Here is an 18183-nt window from a genome sequence, read left to right on the forward strand (position 1 = left end):
GCAGGACACAAATCACAAAGGCACCATTCCACCTGCTCCTCTCCTTCTTCTCTTTACGTCGCCAATTTGTCTCTGAATTCAGCCTCTGGTCGCACAAGCATTTCTGTCATTTATCCTTGTTAAAGATTCTGCACTGTTCCCTTCGCCCTCCTCTGGTGTTATCTATTCTCTTCCTTCTTGACTTCGGTGGTAGGTGCCTTCTATATTCTGTCTTTTACCCTCCCTCTGTGCTACCCTTTTCTGAAGCCTTGCACCTGATATCTTTCTGCTGTGGTGTTCCCCCTTAAACCTCTTACCAAGTAGAATCGAGCATGTGAAGAGTTGACATGAATTCCCAAGGCCATAATGTCTGAGTGACATGTGGAATGGACTCGGTGAGATGAATTTCTGATACCCATGTGTGTGTGTGCATACGTGCATATGTGCTAGGGTCAGTGGCAGTAAATAGGAGCTGTCACTGAAGTTAGAATTGATTTCTTTCCCATAAAAGAGATAACATGTTCTGTGAGCACAAAAGCAACTTGGGCAGACAAAAAAGCCAATTGCACACTCTTGGTGGGATAGCTGTGTTGCATTTTAATTTTGTGTGAAAGGCTTTTTTGGTTTTTGTTGTTTGTTGTTATTATGAATAAAGTGAGTCCTCAGCAGGGAGTCCAAAGTGTTTGTTTGATGGATTAAAGCTCAATCTGCTGTTAAAGAATGTCCTTGCTGCAGGGGAAGGAAGCCGTTTTTATGCGTGTTCGTTTACAGGTATGCAAGCCCGTGTGTTAGAGGTTCCTGTACGTTTTAATCTCTCTGTTATTTGTCATCCTCCCTTTCAGAGGTCCTTTCGTTCCTTCAGTAACGATGACCGCCACGTCATGGCGAAGCACTCCACCATCTACCCCTCCTCTCAAGAGCTGGAAGCAGTTCAGACACTGGTATCCACTGTCGAGTGTGCCCTCAAACATGTCTCTGATTGGCTGGATCAGAGCAGCTGTGATGTCCACAACCAGTTTGAGAGCCAACCAGCAGACAGCACAGAGGAGGACGACCCTGGTGATGAGCCCAGCGAAGAAACTGAGGATTCAAGTGATTGCTACAGGTAGGCAGAAGAAACGCACGGTGGGGCTTTAATTTATGATTTTTGTTGATGTTTTTTTCAGTTAATGGATTATTTTGTCACTCAAACACAAAATGATTATTTTGTCAAACCTACAAATCATAACCAAAGACTTTGAATGTATTACATCAACAGTTCGGTAAATATGCCTATGCCTTTAAAGCTCACTAAAGACATTTTCACACATGAGCTTCGGACAACATCAGCATAATAATAATCAATGAAGTGTGTCTGTCTCAGTACTAAAAATAAAGTTAACATGTGTCTATGCCTGGGTGGAGCATGCAGGAGGCATGGATACGTGACATCCACGCCAACGCTGCTACGGACAGTTATCTGCTCTATTCTCTGAAATTTGCATTCTCACATTTGGTGCCTCCTAAATGAGAGTTCACTCCTCACTTAAACACTAAAGTGTCAAATGTACAAGTTGTGGATTTAGTTTAGGTTTTGTACAGGGGAAATGACTTCCTAGAGAGATGTCATCACTTTGAGCCACCAGGGACTTCACAAAAGATAAGATTGTTCTGTTTCTCCCCATGTTGAGGAAGTTCTGTGGCGAATAGCTGCATTTATAAAAAGAAAGGCACAGTTGAGAAGCCTGGGTTTCTTAATTCTTAGGTCAAATAAACAACTTTAGATTTGTTGTTTATTCGTCTTTTGCAACCTAGAGTTCTGAGTCAGTGACAAAAAATTCTTGGCACTTATTAGTGTTGTTTACTTCTCACAGAGACTGTTCATGCTAAATACTTTTTTATGCAGAAGGAAGAAATGAGGTAAACACACTTCTCCGAGGTAGAAGGAGCATATGTTGCTCAACAGGAAATAGAACAGCCTCCACTGGTGGCTCCTTCTTCTTGAATCTTTTTATTAATGGTTCAGTAGTTTTCATTGATATCTTGAATTGCCTTGTCTGATCTTATTTTGCTGTGTGAATTGGAATTTTAGTATATTAATCTTTCGAGAGATTCAGATATTACGCTGATGAAAAGAGGTTTGGATCTCCCGTTGAGTCGACTTCATGCCTGCAGTGCAGTTCTGTTTTTCAGGTCTTGCACAAAATTGTAGGTTAATTTTATAACAAGGTTATTTTTCTCTTTCATCGTATTTAACTCCCTGAGAACTAAGCATGGATTCTGTCTTTGATATTTACTAGTTATGAATCAAAATGTTCATATACACATAGCTTAAAATCTTATACAAGAGAAGATTATTTATTTATTTATTTATTTATTTATTTATGTGTTTACAGGGAGTCCAGCGTTGGCGGTTTGTTGTGTGGAGTGATGAGGATCGGCCTAGTGGCCAAAGGACTCCTGATCAAAGGCGACATGGACCTGGAGCTGGTGCTGATGTGCAGAGACAAACCCACACAGACACTGCTGGACACTGTCTGTCACAATTTACCCACACAGATTGAGGTTAGAGACACACACACACACAAATGCACCGAGGCGTGCATGCTTCTCTTGTTTTTTCACTTTCACCTTTTATCTTTGCATTAAACCCGCAATGACATCAGTCTGACAAATGTAATCCAGGAATGCACTATTTTTACATCACACTCTTCTTCGATGTCAGAAATTAAGCCGTTTAAATAAGCTTCTACATTTTCTTCCTGAATTCGCCAGCTCTCTCTGTGTTGTGCTTGTGAGTGTTGAGGAGAGTGTGGTGAGTGGTAGCGTGAGCATAAGTAGGCAAGTGACAGCAATATTGTCAAGTGAGAAGTTGAGAGGTGTTTGAGTATGTATGAGTCATGTGTGATTAATACTCTCGTCATTACGTCAGTGTCACATTTCCTCATTAATAAGTCATGGCAAGGAAGTGAGGTCCTGACATTCATACATACAAGATACACGCTTACACATACACTTACAAACACACACACACACACACACACACACACACACACACACAAAATACAGCGCTCTGAAGGACAAGTATCTCTTTTTACAACCTGTGACTTTGACCCCTGTGCCTGTTTGTTTTATAATCTAGGATTTATATTATCTATTGTTTCAGTTGGGTTACACACCATTTAAATTATTTAATTTGTAGGATATACATCACTGCAGCCTGGTGAGGGGATCTGATTGGAAGGGAAGGATTTAGCAATATAACAACAAATGTAGGTAAACACTTTCCAACGTGGCTGGCAAGTGCAGAAATTACTCAATAAATAAATAGTGCCCCGGCACAACCTCTCTGATCACAATTACATTTTGAGCTGGAGATGGAGAAAAAGAGCCTGCGTGCATGTGTGTGTGTGTGTGTGTGTTTCCTGTGGCTGTGTGCACGCAGAGAAATAATCTCATGTCGCGGCCCAGTGACCAGCGATTTTGAATTTCCCATCAGAGCCAAATGGGATGTAGATGGGCCCTCTGTGACTCACTGCTCATTTAAAGGGGTAACTGGAATGTAGACATAAACCCAGATATACTTGTTTTTGTCACTTATAAAGACTAGGTAGCTTAGTTTTCTTTAATGTTGTTTTCTAGGCTTAATCTGGCTTAATCTGGTCAGCTACTCATGGCCAACTCAAGCCGAAATTTAGTTGAAGAGGGTAAGGTCTGTTTTGGGCTATTACAAAGACTTGAATTCACTGTCATTTCAACCATTACCAACCGTTACAGTACACTGAGACTTAAAGTGCACATAACTGAGGCTGACTGGTTCACAGAAGGCAGGCAAGAAAATGATTGGACTCAATTAATGATGTCAGAATTGGGTTTGACAGCGTGGGAGTTCAGACTTGTTGTAAAGAACAGACTAGCAGCCCGAACACTCAGGAACACAGGCAAACAAGCGAATACAGATCTTCCTTATTTAACTTACACATAAGCTTTATTTGACATCCCTCTATTCAATATTTGTAATCGCTCATGACTGTATATGCTTCTTCTGGGCCTCTGTGTGTGTGTGTACTGATCTTTGCATGTCTTGTAGGTGATATTAAGCGTGTTAATTTGTTTAAGTGTGTTCTATACAGTACAAGTGTATCAAGTAACGGTTGTGGCTGCTGCGTATGCTGACATGAACATATTATCATAAGTCATCATGTCGTAGTGCTGACCAGCGGGGTCAACTGTAATTAATTTCTTCAGAATGAAGGTTGAATGAGGCACAGTGTGCGCACAGAGAAACAAATGGGTGTTGAGAAAAACACATAAACAGTGTCTGCAAAACTTATACAGAAGATTCGCCAGCTTTCATCACATATTACTTGATATCTGTGTCTTCAGTAGATTTTACATCTCTTCCAGAGTTTTGTATAAAGGCTATTTGATGATTAGACGCAGAAATTGGAAGTCTATATTCTAACCTGCCAGTGATTTTAAAAAAAAAATTGGAAATATCTTTTGAAGGGTCCATGCGATCTTTCTGTTTTCTTACACAGTCAGTTCTGTGGTCAGAAATATCCTGGGTGTTTTTATGGTGTCCACAAGACTAACTACTATCGCTCATTTATTTTCACATGAAAACTTCCCCTTATTAAATCTCCTGTCATACCTAGTGATGTTGTTGTGGTGTGCTTAAGCCGCACTATGCTGAAATATATTTTGCTTCTTCATCTGTGCCGTGTCATATTGTGGCCTTGGCCTCTTGACTATGGAGTTATGTCTGTTGACACACGACAGAAGCTGACAGAAGAGAAATATGAGGTCACAAGCTCGTTGCCTGAGGCGGCCATCTTGGTAAAAACGACAACAGAGCCTAAACTCACTTTGAAGATTACCCTCACCTCACCAGCCATGAGGGAAGATGAGGAGGAAGAAGAGGAGGAGGAAGAGGAATTGGAGGAGGAAGAGCAAGAGCTGGAGAATGGGGAAGATGGAGAAGAGGTGGTGGAGGGGGAAGTGGAGGAAGAAGAGGAAGACCCGGAAAGCAAAAATGGGCGAGGTAGGAGCATAGAAATAGGAAAGTTGTTCTCTGTTTGGCCACACCTCAGCACATGCACAATCAGTTGGTCTTTGTGTTAACTATGTATATGTTATTAGAAAACTCCACATTTTTTGTCAGACAAGAGGTTTGACCTCATGAACTGATGCTGACACAGGACAAGACAGGTACAGGCAGAGGTGGGTAGAGTAGCCAAACACAATCATATTTCGGAAAAACAAATACTCAAGATGAATTTGAAAAAAATGTTGACATTGTTTACTGATATTTTACTGAACTTTCTTTATATGATACAAAACTAGTATTACACAGTGCTTAGAGTCGTCAAAGATGACAAAAAAATCTCCACAAACAAGATGCTGCAAACAAAAATATATAAATGTCAAAGCAAGGAAGCATTAATAGTGATCTAAACCCCTGAGGATGACTGGTCCCTAATCTAGGAGCCAAAAAAAATGCTCATCCACCACAAATCTCAAACTTTAAGTGGGTCAAAGCCAGGAGCTGTGAACCTATCAGGGCCCAACAGACTGCTAATAGGTAGGAGATCAAAACGCATTGTTCTTAAGAAGTAGTGAGTGGATTAACAGCTTTTAATGTCACTCCTGATTTTCACAGAAAACCTGTATAACAAAATCGAGGTGATAAGAGATTAAGCAGCTGAACTTTGGACCAAGTGCAGCGACATCTTGGCTGGAACAAGTATTAAGTGTATTACAATAGCCATTAGTCGATTCGATAAAACAGCGTTTGTTTGTTAAACCTTTTGGAAAAGGGAGACACAGTTTGTCAATAATTCTTAAAGGAGAATTTATTTCAACCTGGATCGTTTGTCATTAAGGTTGTAGAGATTTAGGGTAACAAGGACCCACACAAATCTGGCAACTCGTCAGCTGACCAAATCATTGTTTGTGTGTAAGGGCATGGATAGAATTTTATTAACATTATTCTACATTATATACACCAGTAAGTAAAGATGTTTTTAAATTGCATATAATTTTCCTTTCCACTGTTGCTAAGTACTTGCTTAAATGGGGTCGTTTGATTTTTTGTTTTTTTTCTCAGTATTATTGTAGGATATTTACTTTACAGTAAGAAGCAACTTGAGGCAACTGCTGTTGTGATTTGGTGCTATATAAATTAAATTTAGTGAATTTTAAGTAGAGAGCCTTGCTGCTCCATCCCCTATTCACAATAGTACTTTTTGTGGCAACCAGGTATCAAACCTGCACCCTTCCAGTTAGTAGATGACCTGCTCTACCTCCTGAGCTACAGACCCACTAGTTCAGCCCACACCTTGACTGTTCTTCAGTCTGTCTGGTTAATTTGAATTGGAAAGCCAAATTCCAAGAATAAAGGAGAATAAAGTTTGGCCAGTGATGTTTTGTCTCTTGAACCTGCCACTGTAGCAGCAGCAATTTCTCATGGCTTGGTTTTAATAAGATATGAGAGCATGTTGCATTAATGCCTGAATTAGTTCCCTTATCCAAACCAATTATTACAGAAATACACAGTTCCAAAATGCTTCATTTACTGTAGTTATTTAATGACATTTTACAAAGTAATTAAGTAAAATCCGAGCTGAAAAGCTCTGGTGTTCAGTCTGCTAACAACCCATCCCCATTCCCCTGTTTTCATGTGTAGCAGTTACTGGTTATAATTGGTTGTGGGATGTAAGATTGGGAACCAAGGCCAGCAGGCCAGCGAAATCAATAAGCAGCCAGTAGCAAGCTGCCCATCTATCCTGTGGCTCTCATCCAACTAGACACTCAGGTCTCAGAGAGAGATGAGCGATAGCATGAAGGTTTGCCGTACATCATTCCAGATGCCTCGGCATGATAGAGAGGACCCCTCGTATTTTCTCACCAAGGGGAACACATCGGTTTGCACACATGTTCACTCAGCTGCAAGGAGGAGGAGGAGGCCACACACACACACAGTGATATTTTGCAAAAATACCTGTCACACTGGATATCTAACTCTGCAGATTTATGGCGATCATATTTTAAAGTGCAGGGTCAAATACTTTTCACATTAACACATGCAACAGCCGGCATAAACACCAGTGGTTTAAGGCCAGTGGCAGTGCCTGTTTTAGCTCTGTTTAGGCTTGTCAGGAAATGATTAGCAACATATTAAGGAGATTAATTATCCCTGAAAAAATTTGTTAACAAAAACTTTCCATGTTTCCACGAATGCAGATTGTTTCCATAAGCTCTAGCTGAAATGTTAGACGGGTGAATTATGTCTTCTCAGCTGATAACAGGTGATCATTTATACAGTATTTTCCAGTCACTTTAATCCCATTTGGGAATTGAGGTTAATGTTAGTAGGGTTAATTTTATACATTTGACAAGTAAAATTTTTATGCTACAGATAAATATTTTATTGAAGATATGCACATGTTTTGCATGCATGTGTGTGCTTTACTCACTGATGCAGCTCACTTGCTTTGTGTGGTAAGGGGTGGAGGGGGGTCACTCCTTTTTTTTTTTTAAATCTCCCTCTGTACTCAGTAATACAGAGTAATACAGAGAGAGATAATGATAAAAGAAGAGCGCTGATTGAGAGAACAGTGGGAGGACAAGCGAGAAGAGAAAGACTAATGATCTGCTAGTAGCTGAGCTGTCCAACACACAGCTGGGTCCAGTCCGACAGACCTTAGGATTTACCATGACACGTCACACTGAAACATAGATTGCACACTACGGCATGCCATTGTCAGGAAGCGCTACACTGCATTTTATAACACAAGATAAATGCTTTCGCTCCGGCACGCATCGGACGCATTTGACATTTAAAATTAATGCCTCTCGAGGCTAGGATCTTCTTTTTATGGGAGACTGATGAGGAAAATATTTACCTAGTTGTGTTTTCATAGAGCCCCAAAGGGCTCTTTAATGTGTTTTATTTTATCTCCAGTTGGTCCTGCACACAATAAAACCTTCTATGGAAACCCCATGTAACAGCATTCATTCATACACAGCTGCGTTTGATTCAGCTTGCCGTGCATATCATAGACTTTGTGCTGTTTCTCGAGTAGCAGGCCGGTTGAAGCTGCACTAACCCAGCCAGCCTGGTGTGTAGGGCGGCATGAATCAAATGCTTACATATAAAAGTATAATGCTCTACTTTTACCAACCATGATGCTCTGACTAAACCCTGCCTTGATCCCTCTTGTGTTGTGTTTGTCTCAGACTGGGTCAAACTATCTTAGATTTTTTTTTCTTTTCCTTTTCAGTTCTACTTTAGGAGCGCTTGATTCTGTGTTTGCCCAGACAGGTTGTTGAATTGCTTTCTCTGCACCATCATTTTCTCTATGAGCCTGTGAAAATCAAGTGCACCTTAAGTAATGCAGAAGACAAACAAAACTGCTATTTTGACTCCTGCCTGGTGCAGACTGGATCAAAATAAATAAAATCCTTTTCAAATACATAAAGGAGAGATTGATTTACATTGCTGGGCACAATAAAAATGACTCAATATGCTCCAGCTGTGCTCACACACAGTAAATCAAACACTCCTTAGGTATTTGTTTGGTGTATGTCTGTGGGGGGGCTCTCCATACCACAAAGTTGTCTCTTCCTTTGTAGCATTGGTTGCTCTGATTTCTTTTTTTAGTCACTGAGTGGATTTAAAATACTAAACCGCTATTCAGTAGCTTGTGCAATTTTCAACACATCTCTTTCTAGGATGGACAGTAAATTTATGATAATATGTGGTGCAGTCTACACACATTTGACTCATCCTAGTGTTGAAAATGGCACTCCGTTTAAAGAGTGAGGAGCCCTTGATGAGCATCCATTGCGGATCTGTAATCCGTGCAGCGAGTGAGCACTTTGTACAAGGAGAGAGCAACTTTATGGCATGAAAAGCACCTTGTTTGTACCAAAAATATCCATGCATGTGTGTGTGTATGTATGCTCGCACACACGACTTCGGGTGTGTCTGCGTACATTCACGCGCGCAACACTCAAACACACACACTCGAAGCTGACGTGTGTGTGTTTTACGTTCTCTATATTGGGTTGTTATTGTTTTGTGGCAGTGTTGGGTGCTGCTGCGCAGAGAGTGGAGGCTGAGGAGGAGGAGGAGGGGGAGGTGCTGGATAGACACAGATGTCTGTTGGCCCTGGCAGCGCTGCGACACGCCAAGTGGTTCCAGGTCGGCACCCACTCACTTCCTGTCTTCGTGCCCGATGCTTATTGTAGCCTGACGACTCACCCAGAGAGAATAGTCAGATAGGACTAGAGTGCCTGTTATGCACACCCAGGGAGTGTAAATGTACTGATTTTACTAAAATAATAAAATTGAATGTGTATGTTAGAACAAATGCAAATGCACTAATGTTTTCTTTTGTCCTCTAATTTGCATTTTCAGTTTGCAGGATGTTGTTTTGCAACATCATGGCAAAAAAAGGCCACTTCTTACATACCTGCTCCAAAAGTTTAGTGTAGAAGTGGAAAAGGGTGAGATTAAAAGTTTTTTTTAAAAAGTATCGTAGGGCTACAAAAGCAATGGTTGATACTTGTTTTTCTTTTTGGCAATTATGTGAACCTGCCTGCTCCGTACAACATGTCAGTGCTTCCCTTCAATTCTCCTTCCATAACCCTTCCCATCTATCTCCCGACTCATTTACCTTATTGACAAAAAGAAAGAAGAGGAAACAAAAGAAAATAGTGGTAGCCTGTGTATATTCTAGAGACAAACACAAAACACAAAGAAATAATAATAATAAACAGTAAACCAATTCAACATCTTTCATGACGCAGAGTTTTAGAAAGATCCAGTCGCTTCCTTTTGACTGTGGCTTTGTGTTTTTCTGCAGGCGGTAGTCTGTATGTGTTTGAACAAATACCACTGCTCCTATACTCAGTTTGTTCCCTTTTCTCTTCTCCTTTAATCTTCCTCTTTGCCTCCCTCTGTCTTTCCCTTCCACCATCTCAGGCTCGAGTGAACGGACTCAAGTCCTGCGTTATCGTTCTCAGGATACTAAGGGATATGTGCAATAGACATCCCATCTGGGAACCTCTGAAGGGATGGGTGAGTGTTGTGCTCGCCTTGTTACTCCTGTGTTCAATTACTTATCATCTGTAAATCAAGTGTTTTATGCTAAAAACTAGGCAATGTATGTAAATGAAACAGGTTACAAATGGAGCTACTTGTGTAGATGCTGTAAATACACTCACTGGACACCTTAATAAGTACACCTTGCTAATGCCAGGTTGGACCCCCTTTTTCATTCAGAACTGATTTAGATTCAACAAGGTGCTGGAAACATTTCTCTGAGATATCAGTCCATACTGTATGACAGAGTATTGGGGTCACATAAAGAAAAAAAAGTTAGTGTTCATTTTGAGAATAGAGTTGAAATAGTATTTTGAGAAAAAAGTCAAAATGCAGCGATTAAAGCTGTTTTTTCAAGTCAAAGAACTGCCACAGCTGCTACACCCTGAATATGCCTTTTGTAGATACGCTATTGACATTGCACTTCAGACTCAGTCTTAGTGACATGGAAACTGTTTCTCTTTTAGCACATAAGCACAGTGTGGTGAAAAATGTTGAAAAGATGGTGCAGAAAGCTACATCTAGTCAGAAGAAAAAAATGGGGGATCAAGTTGTTTCACAAACTCATCTACACAAGGCATTTTGTAGAGCTTATATCAGCCCTAGCAGTTGTTTGACTTAAATCTCTACATTTTGACTTTTTTCTAAAAGCAGTATTTTGAGTTTAATCTGGAAATTTTGACTTTATTCTCCAAATTAACAATAATATTTTTGTTTCTTAATGTGACCTTCATACTCCTTCATAATACATCACACAATAGCCACAGATTTGTCTGCCACACTTTTTTCTTATGTTCTGTGGTCTAATTTTTGGAGATCCCATACAAACTATAGCCTCAATTTTCTGTTCTTACCTAACAAGGGTGGCATCGAGTTCGGTGTTCCTGCTGCTGGAGCCCATCTGCGTGTTGTGCATTCAGAGACACTCTTCTGCGTATCTCAGTTGTAAAAACTGGTTATTCTGCATTCCCTTTCTGTCAGCTTAAAGCAGTCCGACCATTCTCCTCTGACATCAACAATCCCAGCCAAGCCCATTTCTTTAAAGTTTACTGATGGCTGTGTGGAGAAACCCCAGTAGATCATCAGTTTCTGAAATACTGACTGAGACCAGTCTGCCTAGCATCACCAACCATGCCACATTCAAAGTCGCCTAAATCAACTTTCTTCCCCATGCTCAGTTTGAACTCGATCAGGTCTTGATGACCACGTCTACATGCCGAATGCACTGAGTTGCCATGTGATTGGCTGATTCGAAATTTCTGTTGAACAGGTGTACCTAATAACAAAGTGGTCAGTGAATGTAATGTACATTTTAATGACACATCGCCCACATTTCTCTATTATTGCATGCTCATCTGTTTTTATGTCATCTTTTTTCGCAGCCCTTGGAGCTTATCTGTGAGAAAGCCATTGCCACCTGCAACAGACCCCTTGGGGCAGGAGAAGCACTGCGCAGAGTCATGGAGTGTCTGGCCTCAGGCATACTGCTCCCAGGTACTTGGTGTGGTGTATTCATGAATGAATGTGTGACTGCAAAGATTTGAGTAGATGAGGATGTATTTTCATACAGTTTTCTGGCGTTTCTTATGAGGAGAGCTAAATAAAGTTCTTAATGTGGGTAGATGAGGAGATATATCACAGCTCTGCTTGACACATTTTTGAGCTGTTTTTAAGAGAGGTCGAGACATTATAAATGACCCAGCAGAGCACAGCTGTCTGAGGCAGGTCATCATTATGGAAGCATCTTAATTAGAGCTAGCTTAATGGCTTCTTTGCAAAGTGTTCTGCATCACTGGGTAAAATTGTCTTTGAATAAAGCTAATTTACTTTGGATCGAAAACCAGTGTTCTCCTCTCGAACTGGTGCTTTTCAAGTGCCTACTTTGAAGGACTGAAAGGAGCTATTAAAAAGTGGAAGAGTGGAAGTTTAACAAACTGCAAATAAAAAATAACCCATTTTAATTCAAAGGGAAATGTATGCCACACTAGAAGGAGAATGTTTATTTACCTACAAGATGTTTTTCTCCATTCATTTTAGTTCTCAAGATTTTCACTGTCATTTTAAAGTGAAGCCCAATTAAATGCTGCTAAGCTGCACCGTCGGCACAGAAAGTGACAATGACTGACTTAGCATGTCTGTGTGTCATCTTCTGTCACTTCCCCCAGGAGGCCCAGGTTTACACGACCCATGTGAGAAAGAGCCAACAAACACACTGGCCAGCATGACTGACCAGCAGGCTGAGGACATTACCTTCAGTGCACAGGTACACACGTACAATGTAGTTTAACTATGGCATCGCTATCACCCATTACTTCTTGCCCTGAGCTGGCAGCGTGTGGGAATCACTCAGCAATATGCCCATTAGCAAGACAGGAAGACCTCATTGCTGCCCCAACCACTCATTCTGCGCGCTCACACACACACACACACACACACATACATTCAGTCACCAGAAAGAGCTGTGTGGTGCCGCATTTTAATGATTGGTGTGGGAAACTATTGCCATTGCAAGCCATAAATCCATCTCTGACACCTCGAGGACAGTATTTATGCGTGTGTGGTATTTTTGTGTGTGTGTGTGTGTGCGTGTGCCGTCGTGTCCTTCGACACACACACTCGAGCGAGCAGGGCAGCCTCTGAGCCTCGTGGCTTAGTGAATCTTGCCGTCCATTTCCTTTTGAAGGCAGCCTGGACGAGGCTGGAATGTCAATGGGGATAATTGCATTGGAGCAGATACAAGAGCAGATAGGAGAGAGGGAGCTGTTCTGTCAATGAGCTGCACCAGGTGTCATTAATATCTGAGACACTCTACCCCCCTAATAGATTTATATTAGCAGAGTCTCTGTGTGCCATTTGGTTATCTGTTTGTGTAGACTGGGGATGCGTGCAAGACGCTGAGCGTGATAAGTTGACATAAAGACAAATGAGTCATTATGGTTAAATTTGGGTACAGTTTTGGTGCTGTATGGTGCAAGATAAGAAAGTGTTTTGGGTTTTCTGTATATTTAGAAGTTTGCCCATGCATTCTCCAGCTTTATACTCCTAAGTATTGCAGATTCACTTAAGTATAAAATGTCCATTGTTGTTTAAGTTAATTTTCTTGAGGTTAAGATTGTTGCAGAATATGTGACTCCTCATCTGAACAGTTCTTCTGTCTCAGATATTCAGGATATAGCAAACAGCACAGACGTGCTGTGAGTTATCACAGTGTAAAGAGTGAAGGAGCTTCTTACATGTGTTTATTGACTCTAGGCTGTACAATAAGTTAAATGTTGTAGGATATTTTGACTCTCTTTATTTAGACTTAAAGAGTAACTCCACCAGTTGCATCCTTTGTAATGTTCTATACTATTTTTAAAATAATTTAATAATGTTTTATAACGCTAGTAAACATCTTGAATACTGCACGCTGTGCCTCTGTTGACATCAAATCTGTCTCGGTTCAAATCCATTTCTCAGCTTTCATCATCTTTCTTTTTGTGTATTGTGTGTGATTTATGTTCAACAGCACGCTCTCAGGCTCATGGCGTTCGGACAGATCTACAAGGTGTTAGAGATGGAGCCTCTTCCCTCAAATAAACCATCACAGAAATATCCGTGGTCTGATAAAGAAGGTGTGTACCTTTTTTTATTCCCCATTGCTGTTCTGCCTGCCCATCAAGTTCTGGATCAGACAAGGCCTTGGCTGTCTTCTCACACTTGTCATGACCTTTCTGGGTGTATTATGTGTTTTCTATGCACTTCTGTAGCACTGCCAGCATCCTCAGAAAGGCTGACATATTAATCATAATAAAACTATCTTCAGTGATGTAGGTATTTTATATACTTTTTTTTCTCAGTTTTTTTTATTGACCCTGTCTCCAGTGCCACACCAAGGATGTTAGCTTTAGTGAAATTGCTTTAGGTTGTGCATGCTTTCTGCAGGAAAAAGAGAGACTCACAGAAATCTCATAAGATCTTGAGCTGGCACATAGCCAAAGTGACTTTCGTGGAAAATCGAATCGGGCCTTTTGAAATTTTGATGCTGACATGGAAAAAGCATTTATGGATTAAGGTGCACGTAGGGCACGATCTGGTATGTCTTCCTCATTGTTTGACTGTTTGCTGGTCTGCCTGTCGGCTCTGTTTATCTTCTCTGTGTGTTCATCCGTCCTGTGCTTGTTCTCTTGTATCGTTTGTTCTCTGTGACATTGCCTTTGTGTGTTTCTGTCATACACAAGTGCCACACGTGTGAGCTGACATAAACATCTCTTGTAGTTAGTGACTGATTAGTAATTCTCTCTGTGTTTATCTGTGTCTCTTGATTTTAGGGTTAGGTTTGAAAAGGCCATATGAAGATGGAGCCATGGATGACAAGGACCTCATCAAGAAGATGAAGAGGAATCTAAGAAAAGGTACAAGGAGGAAGACAAATCTAATATTGTAGTCTGCTTGTTATATTTTAAAGCCTAACAGTGCGTATGATTCAAAGTATGTTATATTAGAAAATGTTCTTTCATCATTCGATTTTCATGATTTTATCTACAGAGAAGCCTCGCTTATCTTCACCTTGTCTCTCTTTTGTTGCTCCCTTCCTCCCTTTTTCATTCCTCTGAGACACATCGATGCTATTGATTGTTAGCATTTTAGTAGGCCACCCGACCATTCCTAGCATTTTCTTTGTACAAGGAGAAGATGAACCACAGCTAATGGAGGCAAAGAGGCATTTCTATATATTGGCTAAAAGGATCAAAGTGATTAAAGAAGAAAGGCGCCTTTATTCCTCATAAAAACAACTTGGCAGAATGCTGAAAAACATTACAAATTACCCTGATTTTTCTCTACTCTGTCCAATTTCAGCTTTTATAACTTTTGCATTACAGTTATTAAATATACCCTGGTTTGCTTTATGTCTTACTATTACTCTCTCTTACCTATTTTTGGCCTTAGTCCTGGACAGTAAAGCCATAGACTCCAACCAGCCAATGAACGCCCTGATGCGGCTGAACCAGATCCGGCCAGGGCTGCAGTACCGCCTGCTGTCCCAATCAGGGCCGGTTCATGCTCCAGTCTTCACCATGTCTGTGGACCTAGATGGAACAGTTTATGAAGCCTCTGGATCCTCTAAGAAGACTGCAAAGCTTCACGTTGCAGTCAAGGTAAGCTTGATTTCTGTGTTTGATTACATTTGTGTCTTTATGTTTTTTTAACATGGTTGGTTAGAAATGTATCTCTATATGTTAACCCTGTGGCAGACTGGCATTGTCTAAGGTGCAGCCCTCCTCCCACCACATGACAGCTGGAATAGGCTCCAGCATCACCATTAGGAAGAAAATGGATGGATAGAATAACATATAGAGAACACAAAGTAATTAAAAAAAATAGTCTTGTTATAAGAAGACAATAATTTCTAATGCCTCTCGCGGTTGCTGTGACCTAATGTCTGACATAAGCGTTCACTTGGACTCAAGGATGAACTGACAAAAGGTCACTGTGACCTCATAACCTGTTTTGATTGCCACTCAACAACACCTTTGCCATTATTCAGTGCCATAACTGAGGAGCAGAAGATTTAGATTGTGAACACATTTCACATTTGATCAAATGCTGAAATAGTGACACAAATTTTTGGGGACCACCTATTCAAGTCTTCAGGCCACGTGCCATATGAGTCTGGACGAGCACGGATTTAAACTCCAACTTGACAGGTTGGCAGTAGCCTGAGGCCTCAAGGTGGTGATTCCAGTTGGCTCCCTGAAAAATTTCATAAGTTCCAGCTGACGCCAAACCTGTGTGGCTACAAATATGTTTTTGCCTACGTATACCTGCTGATGTGTTTGTGTGTGCGAGGAAAGATGGAGGTGGGCAAATCCATGTAATCCCAAAGTGGTTGTGAACAAAGAGGCTCTCCAGAGCACAGAGCTGGGATAATCCGCTGTCCGCTCCATTCCCATAAAAGGCTCTTTCTCCCCACCTCTCCTTCTTTTCTATTCTCCTTCGTGCTCACTTCCTTTCTCTCATGTGCTCACCTTTTGATCTCTCTTTCTCGCCTTCAGTTTCTTTACCTCCTGCTCTCGCTCTCTCACATATACTCTTACTATAGGGGCTGGTTGAGCAGCTGTGACACAATCAACGTCCTTCCCTCCTTTCTCCTCTCCCTGTCTGTGTGCTGCTGTCTTGTCAAGGACTTACATTAAAGTGATATGATACTCAAATCAGCTATCCATTGTACAGCTGAGCCATTAATACTGCAGTATTCCTGCCTCAAGAAGAAATATTGGTTGAAATAGATTCTCAGCATGCTTCTTTAACTCGATCGTTTTTGCCTGATTACACTAATGCAGTCTTCTCAGAATGAAGTGATCTGACATAAAGGAACATAAATGAGTTCATCAGAAATCATGTTCATATTGCAAAAGCAATGTAAGATTGTTTGATTAGTCACTTTAAAGGTTTTATTTTTCATTTTGTTGCTTTAATGCATATTAGCTCTTTTAGGTGTTTTTGCCTGCCTTTTTCCTTCCTTTCCTACATTTATTTTTATTTCCTTGCCTTCGATCTCAAGGTTCTCCAGGCAATGGGCTACCCGACTGGATTTGACTCAGACCTGGACCCCATGAGTTCAGACGAGAAGTCAGACAGTGAGGGGAAGAGCGAGACCTCCTCACACACTAGCAATAACCCAACACACTCCTCAGACAGTTCCAACACACTTGAGGTAGGGAATGAGAAGTGTGTGTCAACAAATGAAAGCACACGCTTAGTTCAAATGCTTTTTTTTTAATCTGGTAAATTGTGATTTGATTTGAGCTACTGAAGTATAATAGGAAGTCAGTGTGGTTTAACATGAAATGCACCTAAAGCACTGACATTTTTATACCATGCTTCATCTCCCATGTTAACTGTCATATTTGTTATTTTATAAATAAATGAACCCACTTTTAAATTAAGTTACTTTAATGCCTTTTCACTCTTCAGGTGCGAACTCAGGGTCCCATACTGACAGCGAGTGGAAAGAATCCTGTCATGGAGCTAAACGAGAAGAGAAGAGGCCTCAAATATGAGCTCATCTCTGAGAGTGGAGGCAGCCACGACAAACGCTTTGTTATGGAGGTGAGAGAAAAATGTTTTTGTTATAGATCTTGTCAAAAGCAAACGTTTTTTTAAAAAAAAAAGTTGCCTTTTAACATTGCCTGCTTTTTCAGTCATTTTCAGTCAGTCCAGTTTTATGAATCCATATATAGTTGTATCTATATATATGCACTAGCCTTATGGCATATGGGTTGTCTGCTCAACCCAGTAAGCTATGCCGGTGTCCCAGGTCAGGCTGTGTTTAAAAATGTGATCATACCAAATATTGGCTTTCAAGCTTGTTAGAATTGTAAAAATTCAGTTTTTACCATATATAATACATTTCCATTTTTGTTTGCACGTTTCAATAAATCAGTGCACCTATTTCCTATCAAAATACATGTATAAAGAAATGAGGTCTCAAGCCTTGTGCGCAGTATTGTACACAACCAGAAAGAGGCTCGTCACCCGGTAGAGTCAGTGGGGTGGTTTGTTTTCCGATATGCCTGGTTGCTCCATCGCTCTGCTGATTGATTAGCAGGCCTGCTTGACAGCAGGGCATCCTTAAACAAGCCGTCCTGTTCAGCAAGACTCGCTGACTGACTCACTGATGACTTCAAAAAACGTTGCCTTTGGCTCACATTGTGGGATTTTTAGCTCAGATTTGTACTATAAAAAGTGTGAATACCCATAGAAAGACCTACATCAATAAAATAAGAGAGAATTAATTGTTTATAAATCACTACAGGTCCAAAATGTAGTGTGTTTCTTTTGTTTTTCCCTAAGCATAAAACACATTTCTGTGCATGTTAGGTGGAGGTCGACGGGCAGAAGTTTCGTGGGGCAGGCCCCAACAAAAAGGTAGCAAAGGCCAGCGCTGCCCTAGCAGCTCTGGAAAAACTCTTCTCTGGTCCCAATGCAGCTGCAAACAAGAAGAAGAAGATATTGCCTCAAGTAAGGAGAGACACACTTATGCAGCACAACCCTGACACAGAAGTCCCCAATTAACTCTGTAGCATGTGCATTTACACTGAAACAACAACAAACTATTAAACCAGTCTTTC

The 18183-nt window shown here is 40.8% G+C and overlaps 1 protein-coding gene across 3 annotated transcripts in view; it reads left to right on the forward strand.

Annotated features, from left to right (window-relative positions):
- strbp (spermatid perinuclear RNA binding protein) overlaps positions 1 to 18183 on the forward strand; it is a 92882-nt gene that overhangs the window by 61824 nt on the left and 12875 nt on the right. For all 3 annotated transcript variants that reach the window (XM_005451381.4, XM_005451380.4, XM_005451382.4), the window contains exons 4-16: positions 822 to 1084; positions 2355 to 2523; positions 4741 to 5002; positions 9051 to 9166; positions 9950 to 10045; positions 11452 to 11563; positions 12235 to 12332; positions 13578 to 13683; positions 14380 to 14463; positions 14999 to 15207; positions 16614 to 16766; positions 17027 to 17161; positions 17933 to 18073. In XM_005451381.4, coding sequence (XP_005451438.1) covers positions 822 to 1084; positions 2355 to 2523; positions 4741 to 5002; positions 9051 to 9166; positions 9950 to 10045; positions 11452 to 11563; positions 12235 to 12332; positions 13578 to 13683; positions 14380 to 14463; positions 14999 to 15207; positions 16614 to 16766; positions 17027 to 17161; positions 17933 to 18073 — 1944 coding nt within the window. The remainder of the gene's footprint in view (positions 1 to 821; positions 1085 to 2354; positions 2524 to 4740; positions 5003 to 9050; positions 9167 to 9949; positions 10046 to 11451; positions 11564 to 12234; positions 12333 to 13577; positions 13684 to 14379; positions 14464 to 14998; positions 15208 to 16613; positions 16767 to 17026; positions 17162 to 17932; positions 18074 to 18183) is intronic.

The sequence above is a fragment of the Oreochromis niloticus genome, linkage group LG7 (genome assembly GCF_001858045.2).
Source record: "Oreochromis niloticus isolate F11D_XX linkage group LG7, O_niloticus_UMD_NMBU, whole genome shotgun sequence".
Lineage (NCBI taxonomy): Eukaryota > Metazoa > Chordata > Actinopteri > Cichliformes > Cichlidae > Oreochromis > Oreochromis niloticus.